We start from the raw sequence: 17,247 nt of genomic DNA on the forward strand, positions 1-17,247 counted from the left end.
CGTCTGGAGGTGGCTCGCAGCCCGGGCTGTGGGGGGGAAGGGCGCCCTCTCGGGCAGGGGCAGCGGGGGTAGGAGGCAATCTGGAGCTTGGAGGGGAGTGGGGTGGGGTGGCTCCTCCCCCTCGGAAAACAAGCTCTGCCCCCACCACCACCACCCCGCCCGGGCAGCCACAGCCTTTTCCGGGGGGCGGGCCCGGCGGCGGCGGCGCCCCGGCTCCTGCCCGGACAGGTGCGCGCGGTGCGCAGGAATGCGGCAGGCCTGACTCACCAGCGCCTCCCTCCTACCTGCGCCGCGCGCCCCATAAAGCAGCGCCCTCCCCGGCCCGGGCGCCTTTGCCGTCCCTCCCTCCAGCCCTTCCCCCGGACGGGCTCGGTTCGCGCCTCCAGCGGGAGCCGCCGCGCGCGCAGACCAGCCTGGGAGGGCGCGAGTCCGCCCAAGGTAGGTCCAGACGCCGACCCCGGGCAGCGGGCAGCCGGGGGCGTGGGGCGCACTCTGCAGGCCCCTCCAGGGGCCCCGGGTCCCAGGGCTGGGCGCCCATCCTGGGACCTCAGAGGCGCGGATAAAGTTAGAGCCCACCCAGCCTGGGCATCCAGGAGGGGAGCTGCTTGGGCAGGGTCCCCGGGCTTTTGTTTCCTGCCTCTTCCTCTTGGTGAAGACTGCCCGTGCTGCCCGAGACAGGTGACTGGCTTACCAGGGTGTGCCCAGGCGCAGCTGGGAGCAGAAGCACAGGGGGAGCTGGAGAAGGCACTTGGCTGTCAACCTCCGGGCTGGGGCCACCCAGAGGAGGGCAGTAGGGAGAGAGGCCTGGGCATTGAGTGGGTGTGGGGGGCAGGTGGGCAGGGGCTGGTGGCTGGTAGGCCAGCTGGGCTGGGCCCCTCTGGAGTTTGCAGAGACCTCCGGGAACAGTGGCCCTGAGAGGCAGATGCCCCCTCCTGCAGCTTGTCAGTGCTACACTTCTTATAGGGACTTGGGAGCTCCTGACTTTTCCTGTGCTCTTGGCAAAGCACCCGTCTCCCCTCCTCCCGGACACATTTCCTCCAGGAAGCTCTCTCAACCTCACCCAACAGCCCTGGGGCTGTGCCTACCACTGTGACTCCTCCAGTGCTGCCCCACCCCTGGGTGGCCCCCTGGCCATGTGCTCAGGGGCTCCAAATTGTTCCTGAGGGCAGGGTCTGGGCCTCCGCCACCGCCCTTGCCTTGCCCCACCCAGAGCGCAGTGCCCACCTGGGCATGGGAGCGTGGTCCCTGCTGCCCTGGCAGAGCCAGAGGCTGAGGGGAGAGAGGTGGCAGGTTGGTCAGCAGCGAGGGGATATCTGTCTCCATGGCCCTGATTTCCCACAGGTGACAGAGCAGCTCCGAGGCCCCCAGGCTTCTCGCAGAAAGCTGCCCCCCAGGGTGAGCACCTGGGCCCTCCAGGGCAGGGAGATGGGAAAGCAGGAGGGTAGAGGGCCAGGGTGGGCATCTGCGTTGGATGTGGGGGTCTCGTGAGAAGGTGGGTAGGCGTGGGGAGAGCTCCGAGCCTGTGTGCATGTGGTCACGGGATGTGTCCGCATGTCTGCGTGTTCCTGTGGGGGTGGAGGAGGCCCGTGTGTGCCGCAGTGTGGCCACATTCAGGGGTGGCAGAAACACACTCCGGGGACCCGACAGGGCTGATATGTAAAAGGGCCGGGCAGCCTGGGGGGGCCGGGGCAGGCTGGATGGGTTGGGGTACAGGCTGGTGGGGCCATGTCAGGCCAGGAGAGGGGCAGGCTGTGGGGGGTCAGGGTGGGCTGGGGCTGCTGGAGAGTGTGTGTTCTAGGTACTTGGCTCAGCCCACATGGCTACATCTCCCTGTAAGTCCACAATCCTAATTTTTACGTGAAATCTCATCATTTTTAACCTTGGAAATTACTTTTTTTTTTCCTTTTTAAAATTTTTATTTGATTAAAATATCTGGGATTTTAAAAAAAATTTTTTTGAAACACTTAGCAGTTGTTCTCCTGATATACAAAATGAAACCACATAGTAACTATAGATGGAAATGGTTAAATTAAATTACAGTTAAAGCCCCTTTGTTTGTGATCTCTTTCTCACCCTCCAAAAATGAAATTTGGGGAGCCTGCATCGGGTAGGGCTTGGGCAGTCGCCCAGTTGGGTTTTGTCAAAAGTTCTGTTGCCATCTTGCAATTCGGCATTTCAGGCCGCTGCATTTCCTCTAGACTTGACAGAGCGGGTCTCGAGCCTGAGTACCAGCCCTAGGAAATTTAGGAGGAATTTATCCCACATCTGTGTGTGAACTCACCCTGAGGCTCTGCACAAAGCTAAATAGGGTGAGGAGGCAAAGAAATGGCTTCTTGTTGCTGGGATTTGGGGATAGAATGGATGTTGCCAGATTGGAAAGCATCGGCAACTACTTTCAAAACTTTTTAAGCACACCGTGAGTCCAGCAAAACCCTCATGGGGTCCTCCCTAGCCCCTCAATGCCATTTCAGAGCCCGGGTCTCGTGCGAAGGTGCACGGGGCCGGGTTGGATATGGCTGCGTGGTGACCCTCGGGCCTCCACCTCCCTGTCTGTGAAATGGGGATAATGCCAGTGCCTTCCCTGCCGGCCCTGTGCGGAATGTATAATTGTCACGGCCGAATGGTGCTGGGCGCACGGTGGCTCTCGGTGCTGCGAGGCAGCAGTTACGGTGTCACCGCTGCGTGCCAGGCCAGGAAGGGTGAGCAAGCGCCGCGGTGCCCGGATCTGTGGGTGTGTGATGGGGCCAGGGAGCCCCAGGCTGCGTCGTGTGGTGGGTGGGTGTGGTGCCAACGTCCTGCGGCTGCAGGGAAGTCACTTCCTCAGGGAACCTCACCTAAGCCGGCTCAGGCCCTTGCCCAGCACCCGCCCTAGCCGCGGCCTTTGGGGGAGCAGCTCCTTTGCAGCGGTTGTGCCTTGGCCCTGGGGAGGCAGTGTCCCTGCCCCGCTCCCAGGCAGACGGGGCCGCCCAGCCCTGCAGGGGGCTTCAGCTCTTCAAGCACTGGGGCTGCCCCGGCGCCCACCACAAGCCGGGGACTGAGAGGGGATTCAGGGGACAAGGGCCAGTGGGCCTGGCACGCTCTGGGGCCCCTGGAGGGACGGGCCCTTGAGGAAGGCCATGCCCATAACCTTTGCCCTCAGCTCTGCAGGCCCAGGTGTCTCAAGCCTCCTCTTCTGGCCGCCTTGGGCTGCCTGTCTCTCTAAAGGTCTCAGACCCAAGGGTCACTGGTGTGCCAAGATGGTTTAACTGTGAACCAAAAGGGCAGGTGGGGGCTCCCAGGGCGGCTGGCACGGTGTGTGCACATGTGCAGGAACGGGCTTGCTGTCTTGCTCTGGGCTAACTTTGGAAAGGAGGGAGCCGTTCGGGGCCTGGAAACTCCCTCTGCCCCTGGCTGCCCCACCCTCACCGCAGGGTGCCTGGGCCAGGACAGGGAGGGGGCTGGTAGGTAGAGCCAGGGCCCCCAGGGGTGGCGCACCTGTTGGGTGGCCCTATCCCTGCCCTTCCTGACCCAGGCCCAGGCCTCAGAGAGACCAGCACCAAAAGCCCTGGCTTCAGGACCAGCATGGCACCCAGAGCCCTCAAAGGCGAGAGGACGGGCACAAGGATGGCAGGGAAGGGGGCAGGAAAGTGGAGAAGACAGGAGCCAGAACTCCTAACTACCCAAGGCTGGGTAGCCTTGGAAAAATGCCACTGTAGCCCTCGGCCTCGGTTTCTGCCCCTGCCCAGTGGGGATGGTGAGGCCGCTCTTGGGAGCTGTGGTGGCTCCCGTGGCCGACAGCTCGGACCAGGGCTGTGGAGGCATCACGTGTGAACTGCTGCTCTGCTGCAGGAGGAAGAGGATGGGGGGGCCGTGTCTCAGCCCATGGACCAGGCTGCTGCTGGTGGCCCTGCTGAGTGTCAGCATCCCCGGGGACACGGGTGAGTCGGCACCCCCCACTGCACCCCTCCTGGCAGGGGCACACCTGGCAGGCTGCCGCCCTCACACGGGGACCCCTCCCTCACCCAGACACTCTCTGGGCCACTCAACAAACCAAGGGCTGGTGAGCGCACGGCTCCACGTGCGCTTGGGCCAGGGAAGCCGTGAGCCCTGGGCCCTGTGGCCTGCATTTACCGAGGACCTGCTGTGTGCCAGGCAAGGGGAACACAGCCATAAACAAGGCAGACGTGGTCGCCTTCGCCCTGGGGGAGGCTCGCAGGACAGAAGAGTTGTGCAGCATCTGTCGTGCTGGGACCTGGGGGTGGGACAAGTGGGCAGGGTACCATGGGGGCAGCTCGTGGCAGGTCCCAGGAAAGGGAGGATTTGCAGGATCTGAGGCGTTAGGGGACAACCCGGGAACAGCTGTTCAGCCAGCAAACAGGCAGTGCCAAGGACTCCCCACCAGGCCTGGCTCAGCACCTCTGGGGGCTGTTTGCCTCTCCAGGCCCCCCACCTGCCAGGGCTGTCCCCAGTCCCACCGCCCAGGTGGAAAGTCCCAGGTTTGAGACTTAGTTCTGCCAGTTTCTAGGGGCACTGCCAGGGCTGATGGGCAGCCTTCTCCGGGCCTCTCGAGGGAGGGTGCCCATGGGAAAGTGCCTGGCCACTCACAGGATCCCTCCCAATGCCTCTGCCCACCTCTGTCCCGCCAGCAAACCGCTGCAAGAACGCGCAGGTGAAGAGCTGCACCGAGTGCATCCGTGTGGACAAGGGCTGCGCCTACTGCACTGATGAGGTGAGGGGCTGCCTGCCGGGCCCACCTCCCCGGCCCAGCAGCCCTGTCCCACCCCACCAGGTCTCCCATGGGCACAGGAGAACAGGCTCGGCTTAGGACTCTCTGCTGGAAACAAAACCCCGGGTTTGGGACCACCAGGGGATGGGTGCTGCTCCCCCACCCTGACTCCCCATTTCCTTCCGGCCAGATGTTCAAGGAACGGCGCTGCAACACGGCAGCACAGCTGCTGGCCGCAGGCTGCCGGCAGGAGAGCCTGGTGGTCATGGAGAGCAGCTTCGAGATCACAGAGGTGCCTGAGCAGGGGTCTGGGCAGTGGGTTCTCCATCCTCAAGGCTGCTGGGACCCTCGGCTGGGCTGAGGGGCTCCCCATCGTGTCCCTGGAGTGCCCCTCCAGCCAGCTGTCCCCTGCCCCGGCCACAGGAGACTCAGATTGACACCACCCTGCGGCGCAGCCAGGTGTCTCCCCAGGGGCTGCGGGTCCGGCTGCGGCCCGGCGAGGAGCGAAGCTTCCAGTTCGAGGTGTTTGAGCCCCTGGAGAGCCCCGTGGACCTGTACATCCTCATGGACTTCTCCAACTCTATGTCCGACGATCTGGCCAACCTCAAGCAGATGGGGCAGAATCTGGGTACGGCTGGGCCAGCGTGGAGGATGGCAGAGTGGCGGGGGCAGAGGGTGGACACCTGCTCGGGAGACCAGGGCCCAGGACGGCTGCACCCACCCCTCGAGGAGCACCCAGTCCCCAAGAGCACATCCCTCTCCCGTGTTATCCGGGGAGGGTCCCAGCCAGACCCGGCCCAGGGAGGGCATCAGAACCTTCTGGCCCTGACAAGGTGGGCGTCCCTCCCAAGAGGCTGCGGTGAAGGCTCGGCCCTGCAGACAGAGCTGTGTCCAGCTCCCCAGCCCCCCAACTTGCATGTGGGGTGTCAGGGCTCAGCTGCCCCCTTCCTCTCTGGCTTGCCCCCAGCCCGGGTCCTGGGCCAGCTCACCAGCGACTACACCATCGGGTTTGGCAAGTTTGTGGACAAAGTCAGCGTCCCTCAGACGGATATGAGGCCCGAGAAGTGAGTGACTGAGTGGGTCCCGAGGGTGGGGGGCTCCTGGCCATGGGGGCCGCCTCCTCTCCCCCACAGGCACTTAAAATTCTCCTTCAGGTTGAACCGAGTCGATGCAGCTGGCACTGAGGCTTTCTCTCTCCCTCCCGCCTCTGCCCAGGCTGAAGGAGCCCTGGTCCAACAGCGATGCCCCCTTCTCCTTCAAGAATGTCATCAGCTTGACCCAGGATGTGGATGAGTTCCGGAGTAAACTGCAGAAAGAGCGGATCTCGGGCAACCTGGATGCCCCTGAGGGAGGCTTTGATGCCATCCTACAGACGGCTGTGTGCACGGTAGGCCCCGGGGGGGCGCTGCCAGCTGAGACCGGGGGCCACTGCCTTCTCAGCACAGGCATCAGCTGCCTGCTGGCTGCTCGGTGCCAGGCCAAGGCCAAGCTCAGATGCTCCGGGTGGCCTTCCGTCATCGTCTGAGTTTAGATGTGCAGGGGACTCAGCGGGGGCAGCCTGGCCTTGCGTTAGCCACAGGCAGACACGGCCCTGGACCCCTGGAATCTTTAATCGCCCCAAGACCAGCCTCCAACCAATCTCCCCACGAACGCCAGTCTCCCGGGACCCACAGTTTCCCAGTCTGCAATTGGCCCCATACCCGAAGAGGGCGGTTCTTCTTGTGGGTGTGTAAATTGAAGACGTATTACAGATAATCTAGAGAACAGAGGATAGAAATTGTTCTTGCTTTCAGCCACTGGTGATCCTGACAGCACATTTTGTTCCCTTTTCCCTATTTTATGTAGTTGGAGTCAGTGTACTTATAATTCTGAAACTTGTTTTTCCATCTTTTTATTTTATTTTATTAGAGAAATTGTAGATTGACAGAAAAACCATGCAGAAAACACAGAGTTCCCAAATACCTCCCTTATTATTGACGTCTTGCGTTATGTGGTACATTTCCTATAGTTGAGAAACGAATGTCATCATTACACTAGTAACTCTTGTCGTGGTTTAGTGTTGCTTGTTTGGGTTGCACAGTTATATGGTTTTTGTTTGGGGTTTTTTTGGAAACTTGCTTTTTTAGTTTTCACTTAACGCTATCATAAGCATCTTCTTTTGTAATATAGTTTTCAAAATCACTGCATGTTTTTCAAACAAATTGCTGTACACTGCCGTGCCTATTTTTTTTAAATTCAGTTTTATTGAGATATATTCACATACCATACAATCATCCATGGTGTACAATCAGCTGTTCACAGTACCATCATATAGTTGTGCATTCATCACCCCAATCTATTTTTGAACATTTTCCTTATAACAGAAAGAATCAGAATAAGAATAAAAAAGAAAAATAAAAAAGAACACCCAAATCATCCCCCCCATCCCACCCTATTCTTCATTTAGTTTTTTGTCCCCATTTTTCTACTCATCCATCCATACTCTGGATAAAGGGAGTGTGATCCACAAGGTTTTCACAGTCACACTGTCACCCCTTGTAATCTACGTTGTTATACAATCATCTTTAAGAGTCAAGGCTACTGGGTTGGAGTTTGGTAGTTTCAGGTATTTATTTCTAGCTATTCCAATACATTAAAACCTAAAAAGTGTTATCTATATAGTGCATAGGAGTGTCCACCAGAGTGACCTTTCAACTCCATTTGAAATCTCTCAGCCACTGAAGCTTTATTTATTTCATTTCACATCCTCCTTTTGGTCAAGAAGATGTCCTCAATCCCACGATGTCGGGTCCAGATTCATCCTCGGGAGTCATATCCTGCGTTGCCAGGGAGATTTACACCCCTGGGGGTCAGGTCCCGTGTAGGGGGGAGGGCAGTGAGTTCACCTGCCCAGATGGCTCAGTTAGAGAGAGAGAGAGAGAGGGCCACATCTGAGCAACAAAGAGGCACTCGGGGAGAGACTCTGAGGCACAATTATAAGCTGCCGTGCCTATTTTAACCTACCTTTTTCATCTAGCATCATCTCATGTACCTTTTCCAAGGCAGTTAGAATACTCTGGGTTGAGTAGATGGTCAGGTGAACCTGGCTCGGAGCTTACCTGGTGCCCGCTGTGCGCACAGACCCCGCATTTGTTCCCCATTTCCCCATCGTTAGGTTCTGATTTCTGCTTTCCTTTGCGATCGCTCACCTCCTGTCCCGTGCCCCCGTCCCCGGTGGCGGCAGGCCCTTCATCCTGTAGTTTGGCCGAGTCCCCACTGCTGGAACCTGCTCCCCCCGCTGTACTCAGCGGGCAGCCTGCCTGACCCTCACGCCCCTCCTTGCCCTCCCAGGAGGACATCGGCTGGCGCTCAGACAGCACCCATCTGCTGGTGTTCTCCACCGAGTCGGCCTTCCACTACGAGGCCGATGGCGCCAATGTGCTGGCGGGCATCATGAGCCGCAATGACGAGAAGTGCCACCTGGACCACACGGGCACCTACACCTGGTACCGGGCACAGGACTACCCGTCGGTGCCCACCCTGGTGCGCCTGCTGGCCAAGCACAACATCATCCCCATCTTCGCTGTCACCAACTACTCCTACAGCTACTATGAGGTGCAGACGCTGGGGAAGGGGGTTCAAGAAACTTCTCGGACTCCCCACCCTTTCCTTCCCAAAGTTGCTGGGTCCCCTGAGAATGGGCCCCAGTGGGGAGGGAAGGCCATGTACCCATCCCCCAACCCAGCTCCCAAGCAGGTGGGGCTAAGAGGGCAGGTTCTGGAATATACCGGCAGGTTCCCGTCCTCAGTTTCCCCATCTGCAGAATGGGAGAAGCATAGAGCTGTGGTGAGGATTTGATGGGAGGATTCTTGCAAGGGCTCACCCGGGCCTGGCCTCCCTGTCCTGCAGAAGCTCCACACGTATTTCCCCGTCTCCTCGCTGGGGGTGCTGCAGGAGGACTCGTCCAACATCGTGGAGCTGCTGGAGGAGGCCTTCAACGTGAGGACGGCGGGGGGCTCCGGGTCTGGGCCCTTCTGGGCAGGGCTGGGTAGAGGCCGGGCTGAGCCAGGGGCATCTCGGGTCCTGCTTGAGAAATGGGTTCGGGCCGGGGCCAGGGATGAGGGGTCGCCGGCAGTCCTTGGTGGTTCTGGGGAGCCCACCTGGGCCTGGCTTCTGCCTCCAGGCGGAGGGTGAGGGGTGACGGGCAGCCAGGCCAGGCAAAGCCAGAGGGGGTGAACCCAGGCTCCCCTGCCAGACCATCATCATCTGCCCTCCTTCAGCGCATTCGTTCGAACCTGGACATCCGGGCCCTGGACAGCCCCCGAGGCCTGCGGACGGAAGTTACCTCCACGATGTTCCCAAAGACAGAGACCGGATCCTTTCATATCCGGCGTGGGGAAGTGGTATGCCTCCATGGGGGCAGCAGGGCAGAGGGGTCCTGGCACAGCATCCTGAGAGGGGTGGGTTTTCTGGAGCAGTGCTGAGAGCATGGTCTCTGGGTTGAACCCCCTGGGCCAGCTGCTTGGTGAGGATGCTAATGTCATTGTCATTTTTATCATGACTATGCCTGGATGGAGCAAGTTGGCAGCCCTGGGGAGGGACAGGCAAGGTGTTGGGTGTCCAGGCCCCCAAACCCCCGGCCCACCTGGCTCCACCGGGCCCCTGCAGGGCACATACCACGTGCAGCTGCGGGCCATCGAGGAGGTGGACGGGACGCACGTGTGCCAGCTGCCTAAAGAGGACCAGGAGGGGAACATCCATCTGAAGCCTTCCTTCTCTGATGGCCTCAGGATGGACGTGGGCCTCATCTGTGACGTGTGCAGCTGTGAGCTGGTGAGCAGGGCCCGCCCGGCTGGGGCTCACTCAAAATGCAGCCCCTCCTGCAGCCGCACCTCGCTGTGGGACTCCCGGGGGGGCAGAGGACAGGGCAGAAGTGTCCGTCGGCCCTGTCCCCCTCCCCCAGACACACCCCATGATGGTCTCGTTCCAGCAAAAGGAGATCCGGTCTGATCGCTGCAACTTCAACGGAGACTTTATGTGTGGACACTGTGTGTGCAGTGAGGGCTGGTGAGTGAGGCTGGGCCCCTGCAAGGCCCCGGCGTGGAAGCACCTTGGGGGTGTGGGGGTGGGTTACAGAAAGGGCTGAGAGAAGGCAGGCATTGGGAGAATCCAGGAGAAAGCACTTTGCTGTACATAGAACTATCGACTATCTCTACAAAGACACACGGAGGTGGGACGGTGGTCGCCGTTGGGGTGGGGACATGGTCTTGGAAGGCAGCGGTGGGAAGGAGACTTACTTTTTTTTCAAGATAAATAATATTTAATACAGTTTTTTCTTAATCAAAACTAATGCAGAAAATCCATGATAAACAAAACACCGAAATTTTAAATAAAGATGGGCTCTGACAGTGCCACAGAGCCTAATGCAAAAGGAAAAAGTGTGCATTCTAATGTACAAGTTTTTGTGCATTTTTAAAAATTACTTTTATTTTTTTTAATTACTTTTATTTTTTTCCTTAGTACAGATCTGATACACTGATGCATGTACATTACTGAACATTTTTTAAAATATAGAGAAGAAATTAAGAAGTAACAGCCACCAATCTTTTTCCTATCTATAATTACTTCCAGCATATCCTTCTTTTCTTTTCCTTCCCTCAACTTTTTTAATTTGAAATTTTTCAAGTCCACAGAAAAGTTGCATGAACAGTACAATAAGCATCTATAGACTACCTAGAGTCACCAAGGGTTAACTTTTTGTCACATATGCATCATTTCTTTTATCCGTATATTCATATAGGTATATGTTTTTTCTACTTACTCATTTGAGAGCTTGTTGCAGACGTTGAGGTACTTTTGCTCTAAAAACTTCCGCATATATTTCCTTAGAACAAGAACATTCTCCTACATGACCACAGTACAAATATCACACACAGAAAATTTAACATTGGTATCATACTTTTTTCTAACATATATTCCATATTTCATTTTCTCCAACTGTCTTTTATCTCACCATTGGTGATGTTAAATTTAATCACTTGATCGATTTGGCAGACTTCTTAGTTGTAAAGGTAACTTTTCCCTTTCATATTTATAAGGAGGGTGTGAGGTTACCACTCGGAGATAGTGAAGAAATAACCTGTTCTCTCAAAGGCTTTCACCCAATAGTTTTAGCAGCCACTAATCATTCTAGTCTGTAAATTATTGCCCCGATGTTGTAAAATGATAATTTTTCTATTTCTATTCTTCCTTTTACGGTTACTAATTAGATTTCATCTCTAAAGAAAAATTTCCTGTTCCTCCTTGTAGAAGGAATTTAACTACCCATGTGGACTCACGGGTTTTGATTTTACCAGATGTGCTATAATCCATTCTCGTCATTATTCATTTTAATGTTCAAATTTCCCTGTAAATTGGTCAGTGGAACCCGTTCGGCCTGGCTCCTAAGTCTATGGCTCCGGCTATTTTTGTTTTTTTGTTTTTAGTAACATATATACGCCCTAAAATATCCCCCTTTAACCGCGTTCAGATGTCTAGTTCAGTGGTGTGAATTATGTTCACGGTGTTTTGAGCAGGTTTTTACTTTAGGGCACAGGACAGTCTGGGCTCACCTTACGTTTCTCACCAGCCCTGGAATCAGCCGTTTCTTCAAGTTCACTTTAGTGGGAAACTGTTTTCTGGTTTATGGAAAATTTGTGCAGAAGGTACAGTTTCCCTATACTCCACCCCCCCACAGACACAGTTTCCCCTAATATTAGCCTCTTGCGTGGGTGCGGTACATTTGTTACAACTGATGAACCAATGTGGAGATGTCACTATCAGCCCCTAGCTTACGGGGGGCTCGCTCTTTGTGTTGTATATCCTACGGGTTTTCACCAATGCACGATGTCATGTGTCCATCATGACAGTATCAGAAACTACCTGCAGGAGGGTAGTTTCACAGCCCTAAAAATGCCCTAAAAGCAGCTCCACCCAATCATCCCTCCCCCCACTGCCCCAGACTTAACATATATTCCAAACCTTTTGTACCTTTTGTGTTTTGAACTCTGGGCTGTGCATTACCTAATCAGAAGTAAACTCCCAAAGGAGAGGGAAAGGCTCTTAAAGCTTCAGGACGGGGCAGGAATCTGTTGTGCCCAGAAGTAAAGCTGCAGCTAGGAAGGCACACGGTGTGTGTGTGTGCGTGCATGTGTGTGCATGTCTGTGTGCGTGTGTACGCGCCCGTATGCCAGGGCACTGAGGCTAGAGGCTCACCTCAGCCACTGCTGTCTGCGTGACTCGGCCCTGCCGTGGCCCTCTCGGAGCCTCAGTTTCCCCACCTGTCAGGAGGGTGCAGGGAAAGCCCCAGCCTCCTCCTGGGCTGCCGGGAAGTGACCGGTGCCTCCCGCAGGAGCGGCAAGACCTGCAACTGCTCCACCGGCTCGCTGAGCGACACACAGCCCTGCGTGCGGGAGGGTGAGGACAAGCCGTGCTCCGGGCACGGCGAGTGCCAGTGTGGGCGCTGCGTGTGCTACGGCGAGGGCCGCTACGAGGGCCAGTTCTGCGAGTACGACAACTTCCAGTGCCCGCGCACCTCCGGCTTCCTCTGCAACGGTGAGCTCGGCAGGCTGGTGGGTGGCCTGGGTGCGCGTGTCCTGCTCTGCCCTGCCCTGGATCTCACTTCCCTCTTCTACAAACCCGATGCCCCAGGCCCCTACCGGTGCAACTTTTTTGTTGTTTTTCCCTTGTTTTATGATGCCAGGGCCCCCTGAGGTCCTCTCCAGCAGCTCTGGTCTGTACCCACCTCTCCCCTCTTCCCTCTCCTTTCTCACTAGGGTCAGCCCCATCGCCCTCCCCAGCTCAGCCTCAGTGGTAGGCAGGTATGTTTCCTGTCTCTCGAAGAAGCAGCGACATTTCTAATAGGCAGGGCCCAGGCGGTGGGCACAGAGCCTGGCCGGGGCTTCCGGAGCTGGGCAGGGGTCACAGAAGCCAGACAGGGGAGGCAGAGTCCAGGAAAGGGGTAAAATACCTGAGCAAGGGGCACTCAGGTGGCCCAGGGATAGATGGTGTGGTTGAGTGGGTGAGAGTGAGTGACAACCCACCCCTCGAACACTGACTACGCCCCCACTGAATGCCGAGCACTGGGGGTCGAGTCCCTGCTTTTCCACCCTTTCCTCAACTCCTGCTTCATCTGCCGTTTCCTCTCTCCAGCTGCCCATCCCAGGGTGTGCCCAGAGAAATGAAAGAACCAACACATCTGGAGAAGGGCAGCCATTTGGCCCAAGTGGGGGTGGGTGTGAAAGGAGCGGTGGCAGGTGCCATCGGGAAAGGAGGCAGGGCTGGGGAGAGGGGTCCGTGTTCTCGCCCAGGGCCCCGGCCAGTTCTGGTCCAGGCCAAACTTTTTCTTAAAGGGTCAGGGAGTAAATATTTTCAGCTTTGTGGGCCATATGATCTCTGCCAAAACTACTCAGTTCTGCCATTGTAGTATGAGTGGCCATAGATGACACGTAAACAAACAAGCGTGGCTGTGTTCCAATAAAACTTTATTTACAAAAACAGGTGGTGAGCGGATTTGGCCAACATGCTTATTCTACTCTAAGGACATTAGACTTTATCCTTTGGGCCAAAGGCAGTCACTGGAGGTTTTCATTTCATTTTCAATTTGTGTATTAACTTTGTATCCAGCCACCTTGCCAAACTCGTTTATGACATCTTCTGGATATTCTGTGACACAGTCCTGATACTTAACAAGTAATGACAGTGTTATCTCTTAGTTTCCAATACTTACACCTTTTATTTCTTTTCCTTACCTTATTGATTTGGCCAGTATCCATCATGATTGGATTTGCATTTTGAGATGATCATTCTGGCTTCAGAGGAGAAGGTGGAAGGTGGGATGGAGAGAGACGGAGGGAAGGAGATTCCAACAGGGGAAGAGTGAAATGACTTCTGCCCCAAGCCAGAGACCTCCTAGCTCCAAAGGCTCAGCAAACACAAGTCCTCCCTGGCAGGTGGGCACCTGGACTGCAGGTGCGAATGTGACTCTCTCTTCCTTCCACTCCCTGTAGACCGGGGACGCTGCTCCATGGGCCAGTGCGTGTGTGAGCTCGGCTGGACGGGCCCGAGCTGTGACTGCCCTCTCAGCAATGCCACCTGCGTCGACAGCAACGGGGTAGGCTGGGCATGGGGCAGGCAGGGCAGGGTGGCAGAGGGGTCCCATTAGGGCCACTCTCCTGGGAGGAGGGGGGGATATATCTGATGGAGAGAGGAGAGGGGGGCACAGCTGGCTCACTGGTGCCTCCGCCCACCCAGGGCATCTGCAATGGGCGTGGCCACTGCGAGTGTGGACGCTGCCACTGCAACCAGCAATCACTCTACACGGACACCACCTGCGAAATCAACTACTCAGCGGTGAGGCAGGGCTTGTGGGGGGTGTGGGCAGGGGAACCTGGGGCAGAGGGCAGGAGGGGGCTGAGCATGGTGCTATACGAGTGCCCGTCGGCCCCCTCCTCTCCACCCCCCCAGATCCGCCTGGGCCTCTGCGAGGACCTGCGCTCCTGTGTGCAGTGCCAGGCCTGGGGCACCGGTGAGAAGAAGGGGCGCACGTGCGAGGAGTGCAGCTTCAAGGTCAAGATGGTGGACGAGCTTAAGAGAGGTATGGGGAGGGGCCCAAGCACCAGGGGGTGGTGCCAAGAGGCTGGGCAGTGGGCTCACAACCTGAGGGGAGGTCATGTAGTCCGGACAGAGGTTCCAGAGCTGGGCAGGGCGGACAGAACCCAGGCAGGGGCCACAATTTGACCAGAGGGAGCAAAGAGTCTGGGGAAGAGGCACCCAGCTTGGTTGGGGGTAGCTAACTGGGCAGGGGCACATAATCAGGCAGGGTCCAAGCCCCTCTCCTCCAAGCCCAATAGATGGTCTCTGTGCCAAGCCCTGGGGGGTGCCCACTGCAGGGCAGTGGGGACAGACGTGTGGCCTCTGATGCCCCTGGGGCCAAGCGCCAACCACTGCCCTCACCCTGGGTCTCAGCCACTGAGGCACCAGGGCAGGGAGCCCCCAAACCTTGCGCTGTCCCTGGGCCTCTTCCCTGGGGTGGAGCCTGGGCCTGGCAGAGGTACGAGGGCAGGTCCCAGAGTGGGTGGGGAGAAGGGGGTGCCTGGGGTGCCTGCTGACCCTCTGCACTGCAGCGGAGGAGGTGGTGGAGTACTGCTCCTTCCGGGACGAGGATGATGACTGCACCTACAGCTACACCGTGGAGGGCGACGGTGCCCCCGGGCCCAACAGCACCGTCCTGGTGCACAGGAAGAAGGGTGAGCTGGGGGCCAGGTGGGTGCGGGAGGGCAGCCACGGGCCCTGCTGGGGGCCATGGGCACCACCTCCCTCCTGCCCTCCCTGCAGACTGCCCACCTGCCTCCTTCTGGTGGCTCATCCCCCTGCTCATCTGCCTCCTGCCGCTCCTGGCGCTGCTGCTGCTACTCTGCTGGAAGTTCTGCGCCTGCTGCCAGGTTGGCACCACCCGGGGCTATCACCCAGGGCCACCTCCACCAGGGGCCACGTCTGCCAGGGTCCCCAACCCCCATGGTCATCAACCCCAGAGTCCCACCCCCAGGGTCCCCATCCCCCATGGTCCCACCTCCGTGGTCCTCACCCCCAGGGTCCCCACCCTTGTGGCCTCCTGCCCTGGGGCTGCAGCCTGTGGAGCTGGATTGCTTGGACTCTGGTCCCAACTGTGTGACCCTGGGCAAGTTCTTTATCTGTAAAATGGGGACAGTGCATCTGATCTCATGGAGGGAAGACGAGCTCATTTATGCAAAGTGCTCAGAAAGGGACCGGCCTGTGGGAAGCACCGGGTTAAGCCTGGCCCATCCCAGCCCCTCTCCTGGGCCTTGCTCCTGAAGACTCCTGTCCCCCCTGGCCAGCCCCCAGGGAGGATCTGCCCCTTCCTGGTCCCTGGCCTTGGGTGTGAGGGCAGGCGAGGGGCAGAGCAGAGAGAAAGCAGTCGAGGGGCACAGATGTGGCCCAGGAATCCGCGATGCTGGTGGGGCCCTGGTGCCATTCCCAGCACATCCCTGCTGCTCCGTGCAGCCCGCGGCCCAGCTCTCAGGGCGACCCCTGCAAAGAGCCCCGGGACACAGCCGAGAGGAAGCGCCCTGCCTGCCAGGGGTGGACAGTCTCACTGGGGAGAACATGAGAAACAGAAAGTGTGGGTGATGGCCTGCGGGTGGAACACAGAATTGTAGGAGTGGCTTCCAATTTTGTCGTATGTTAGCAAATGTCATAAAAAACGTCAAATGTGTCTGGCAAACAGGCTTCCTCTCTGCAGGACTTCTCAGAGCCTTTAGTATAGGGGTATGCATCATGACACTGTAGGAGGGGCTGGGGGTGAATGCAGTGACCAGAAACTTTACAGAACCTCTAGCAGGACCAGGGTTCCATAGTACAAACTTTGGGAACCATTGCCCCCTCTCCCCCTGTACCCATCCTGTGTACCCCACACTTAGACACCTGCCACTTTGGTATCCGGGGAAGGCCCTGTCACCCCTCTGGAGCATTGGCCTGGAGGGGGGCGGGGTCCTCACCCGCACCCACCTTGTCTCCTAGGCCTGCCTGGCACTTCTTCCTTGCTGCAACCGAGGTACGAGGCTGGCATCTGGCAGGGGCAGCGGGGTTCTCTCCCCAGCTGGGGTGGAGGGGATGCGGGGGCCGGCAGAAGTGGGAGGCCCGGGGATCCCACCTGAATGGGGTGGGTCTCAGGAGGGGCCGGCACTGAGGACCCTGCCCCACAGGCCACATGGTGGGCTTCAAGGAAGACCACTACATGCTGCGGGAGAACCTGATGGCCTCGGACCACCTGGACACGCCCCTCCTGCGCAGCGGGAACCTCAAGGGGCGGGACACGGTCCGCTGGAAGATCACCAACAACGTGCAGCGGCCCGGCTTTGCCAGCCACACCGCCAGCACCAACACCCCGGAGCTGGGTGAGGGGGTGCTGCTGTAGCTCCTGGCCGGGTCTTTAGGGGTCCGGGGCTCACCCACCACTGCTCACAGGCCCGGGATCACACCACTCCCGTTTCCTCCGGGCACTGAGCTCACACACAAGCCTCAGGGCTCGTTGTGCCAGGCCTGCTGTCTCCCCTCGTCCCCCAGCCCCAGCCTGGCTCCTGGAGGGGGGCTCTGCAGAGCCAGTCGTCTTGCCGGTGGCTGATGACACCCACCCTCCACCCCACCCCAGTGCCCTATGGGCTGTCCTTGCGCCTCGCCCGCCTCTGCACCGAGAACCTGCTCAAGCCTGACACCCGAGAATGCCAACAGCTACGCCAGGAGGTGGAGGACAATGTAAGGCCGGAGAAGCTGGGCTCAGTGGGCAGGCAGGAGGGACAAAGGGAAAGCGGCAGTGCAACCCAGACTTTGCTGGTTAGGATGGAGGGGTCTCCTTGGACTTGAGGGTCACCGTGGCATCTGTGATCCACGAGAACGTTCTGGATGGGTTGGAGCGTCGGAGCTGGGGTCCTGGGTCTACGGGCGTGGCCCCATGGGCATCTCCCAGCCAGCCCTGAGAGGTGCTCCCAGCCTGCATGGCTTGGAGT

The 17,247-nt window shown here is 58.0% G+C and overlaps 1 protein-coding gene across 4 annotated transcripts in view; it reads left to right on the forward strand.

Moving 5' to 3' along the window:
• Positions 1 to 196: 196 nt before the first annotated feature.
• Positions 197 to 17,247, forward strand: part of ITGB4 (integrin subunit beta 4) — a 31,160-nt gene continuing 14,109 nt past the window's right edge. For 2 of the 4 annotated variants that reach the window (XM_037809029.1, XM_037809031.1), the window contains exons 1-21: positions 198 to 438; positions 3,829 to 3,917; positions 4,626 to 4,708; positions 4,896 to 4,997; positions 5,129 to 5,333; positions 5,673 to 5,769; positions 5,921 to 6,092; positions 8,036 to 8,299; positions 8,594 to 8,683; positions 8,965 to 9,087; positions 9,353 to 9,517; positions 9,675 to 9,751; positions 12,075 to 12,277; positions 13,732 to 13,835; positions 13,976 to 14,074; positions 14,189 to 14,318; positions 14,848 to 14,970; positions 15,059 to 15,165; positions 16,262 to 16,295; positions 16,447 to 16,638; positions 16,893 to 16,996. In XM_037809029.1, the coding sequence (XP_037664957.1) occupies positions 3,839 to 3,917; positions 4,626 to 4,708; positions 4,896 to 4,997; positions 5,129 to 5,333; positions 5,673 to 5,769; positions 5,921 to 6,092; positions 8,036 to 8,299; positions 8,594 to 8,683; positions 8,965 to 9,087; positions 9,353 to 9,517; positions 9,675 to 9,751; positions 12,075 to 12,277; positions 13,732 to 13,835; positions 13,976 to 14,074; positions 14,189 to 14,318; positions 14,848 to 14,970; positions 15,059 to 15,165; positions 16,262 to 16,295; positions 16,447 to 16,638; positions 16,893 to 16,996 (2,553 nt within the window). In that variant the 5' untranslated portion in view covers positions 198 to 438; positions 3,829 to 3,838. Of the gene's footprint in view, positions 439 to 1,341; positions 1,396 to 3,828; positions 3,918 to 4,625; positions 4,709 to 4,895; positions 4,998 to 5,128; positions 5,334 to 5,672; positions 5,770 to 5,920; positions 6,093 to 8,035; positions 8,300 to 8,593; positions 8,684 to 8,964; positions 9,088 to 9,352; positions 9,518 to 9,674; positions 9,752 to 12,074; positions 12,278 to 13,731; positions 13,836 to 13,975; positions 14,075 to 14,188; positions 14,319 to 14,847; positions 14,971 to 15,058; positions 15,166 to 16,261; positions 16,296 to 16,446; positions 16,639 to 16,892; positions 16,997 to 17,247 lie in introns of all 4 variants that reach the window. The other 2 variants (XM_037809030.1, XM_037809032.1) reach the window with 2 other exon arrangements.

Source organism: Choloepus didactylus, chromosome 18, assembly GCF_015220235.1.
Source record: "Choloepus didactylus isolate mChoDid1 chromosome 18, mChoDid1.pri, whole genome shotgun sequence".
Classification (NCBI taxonomy): domain Eukaryota; kingdom Metazoa; phylum Chordata; class Mammalia; order Pilosa; family Megalonychidae; genus Choloepus; species Choloepus didactylus.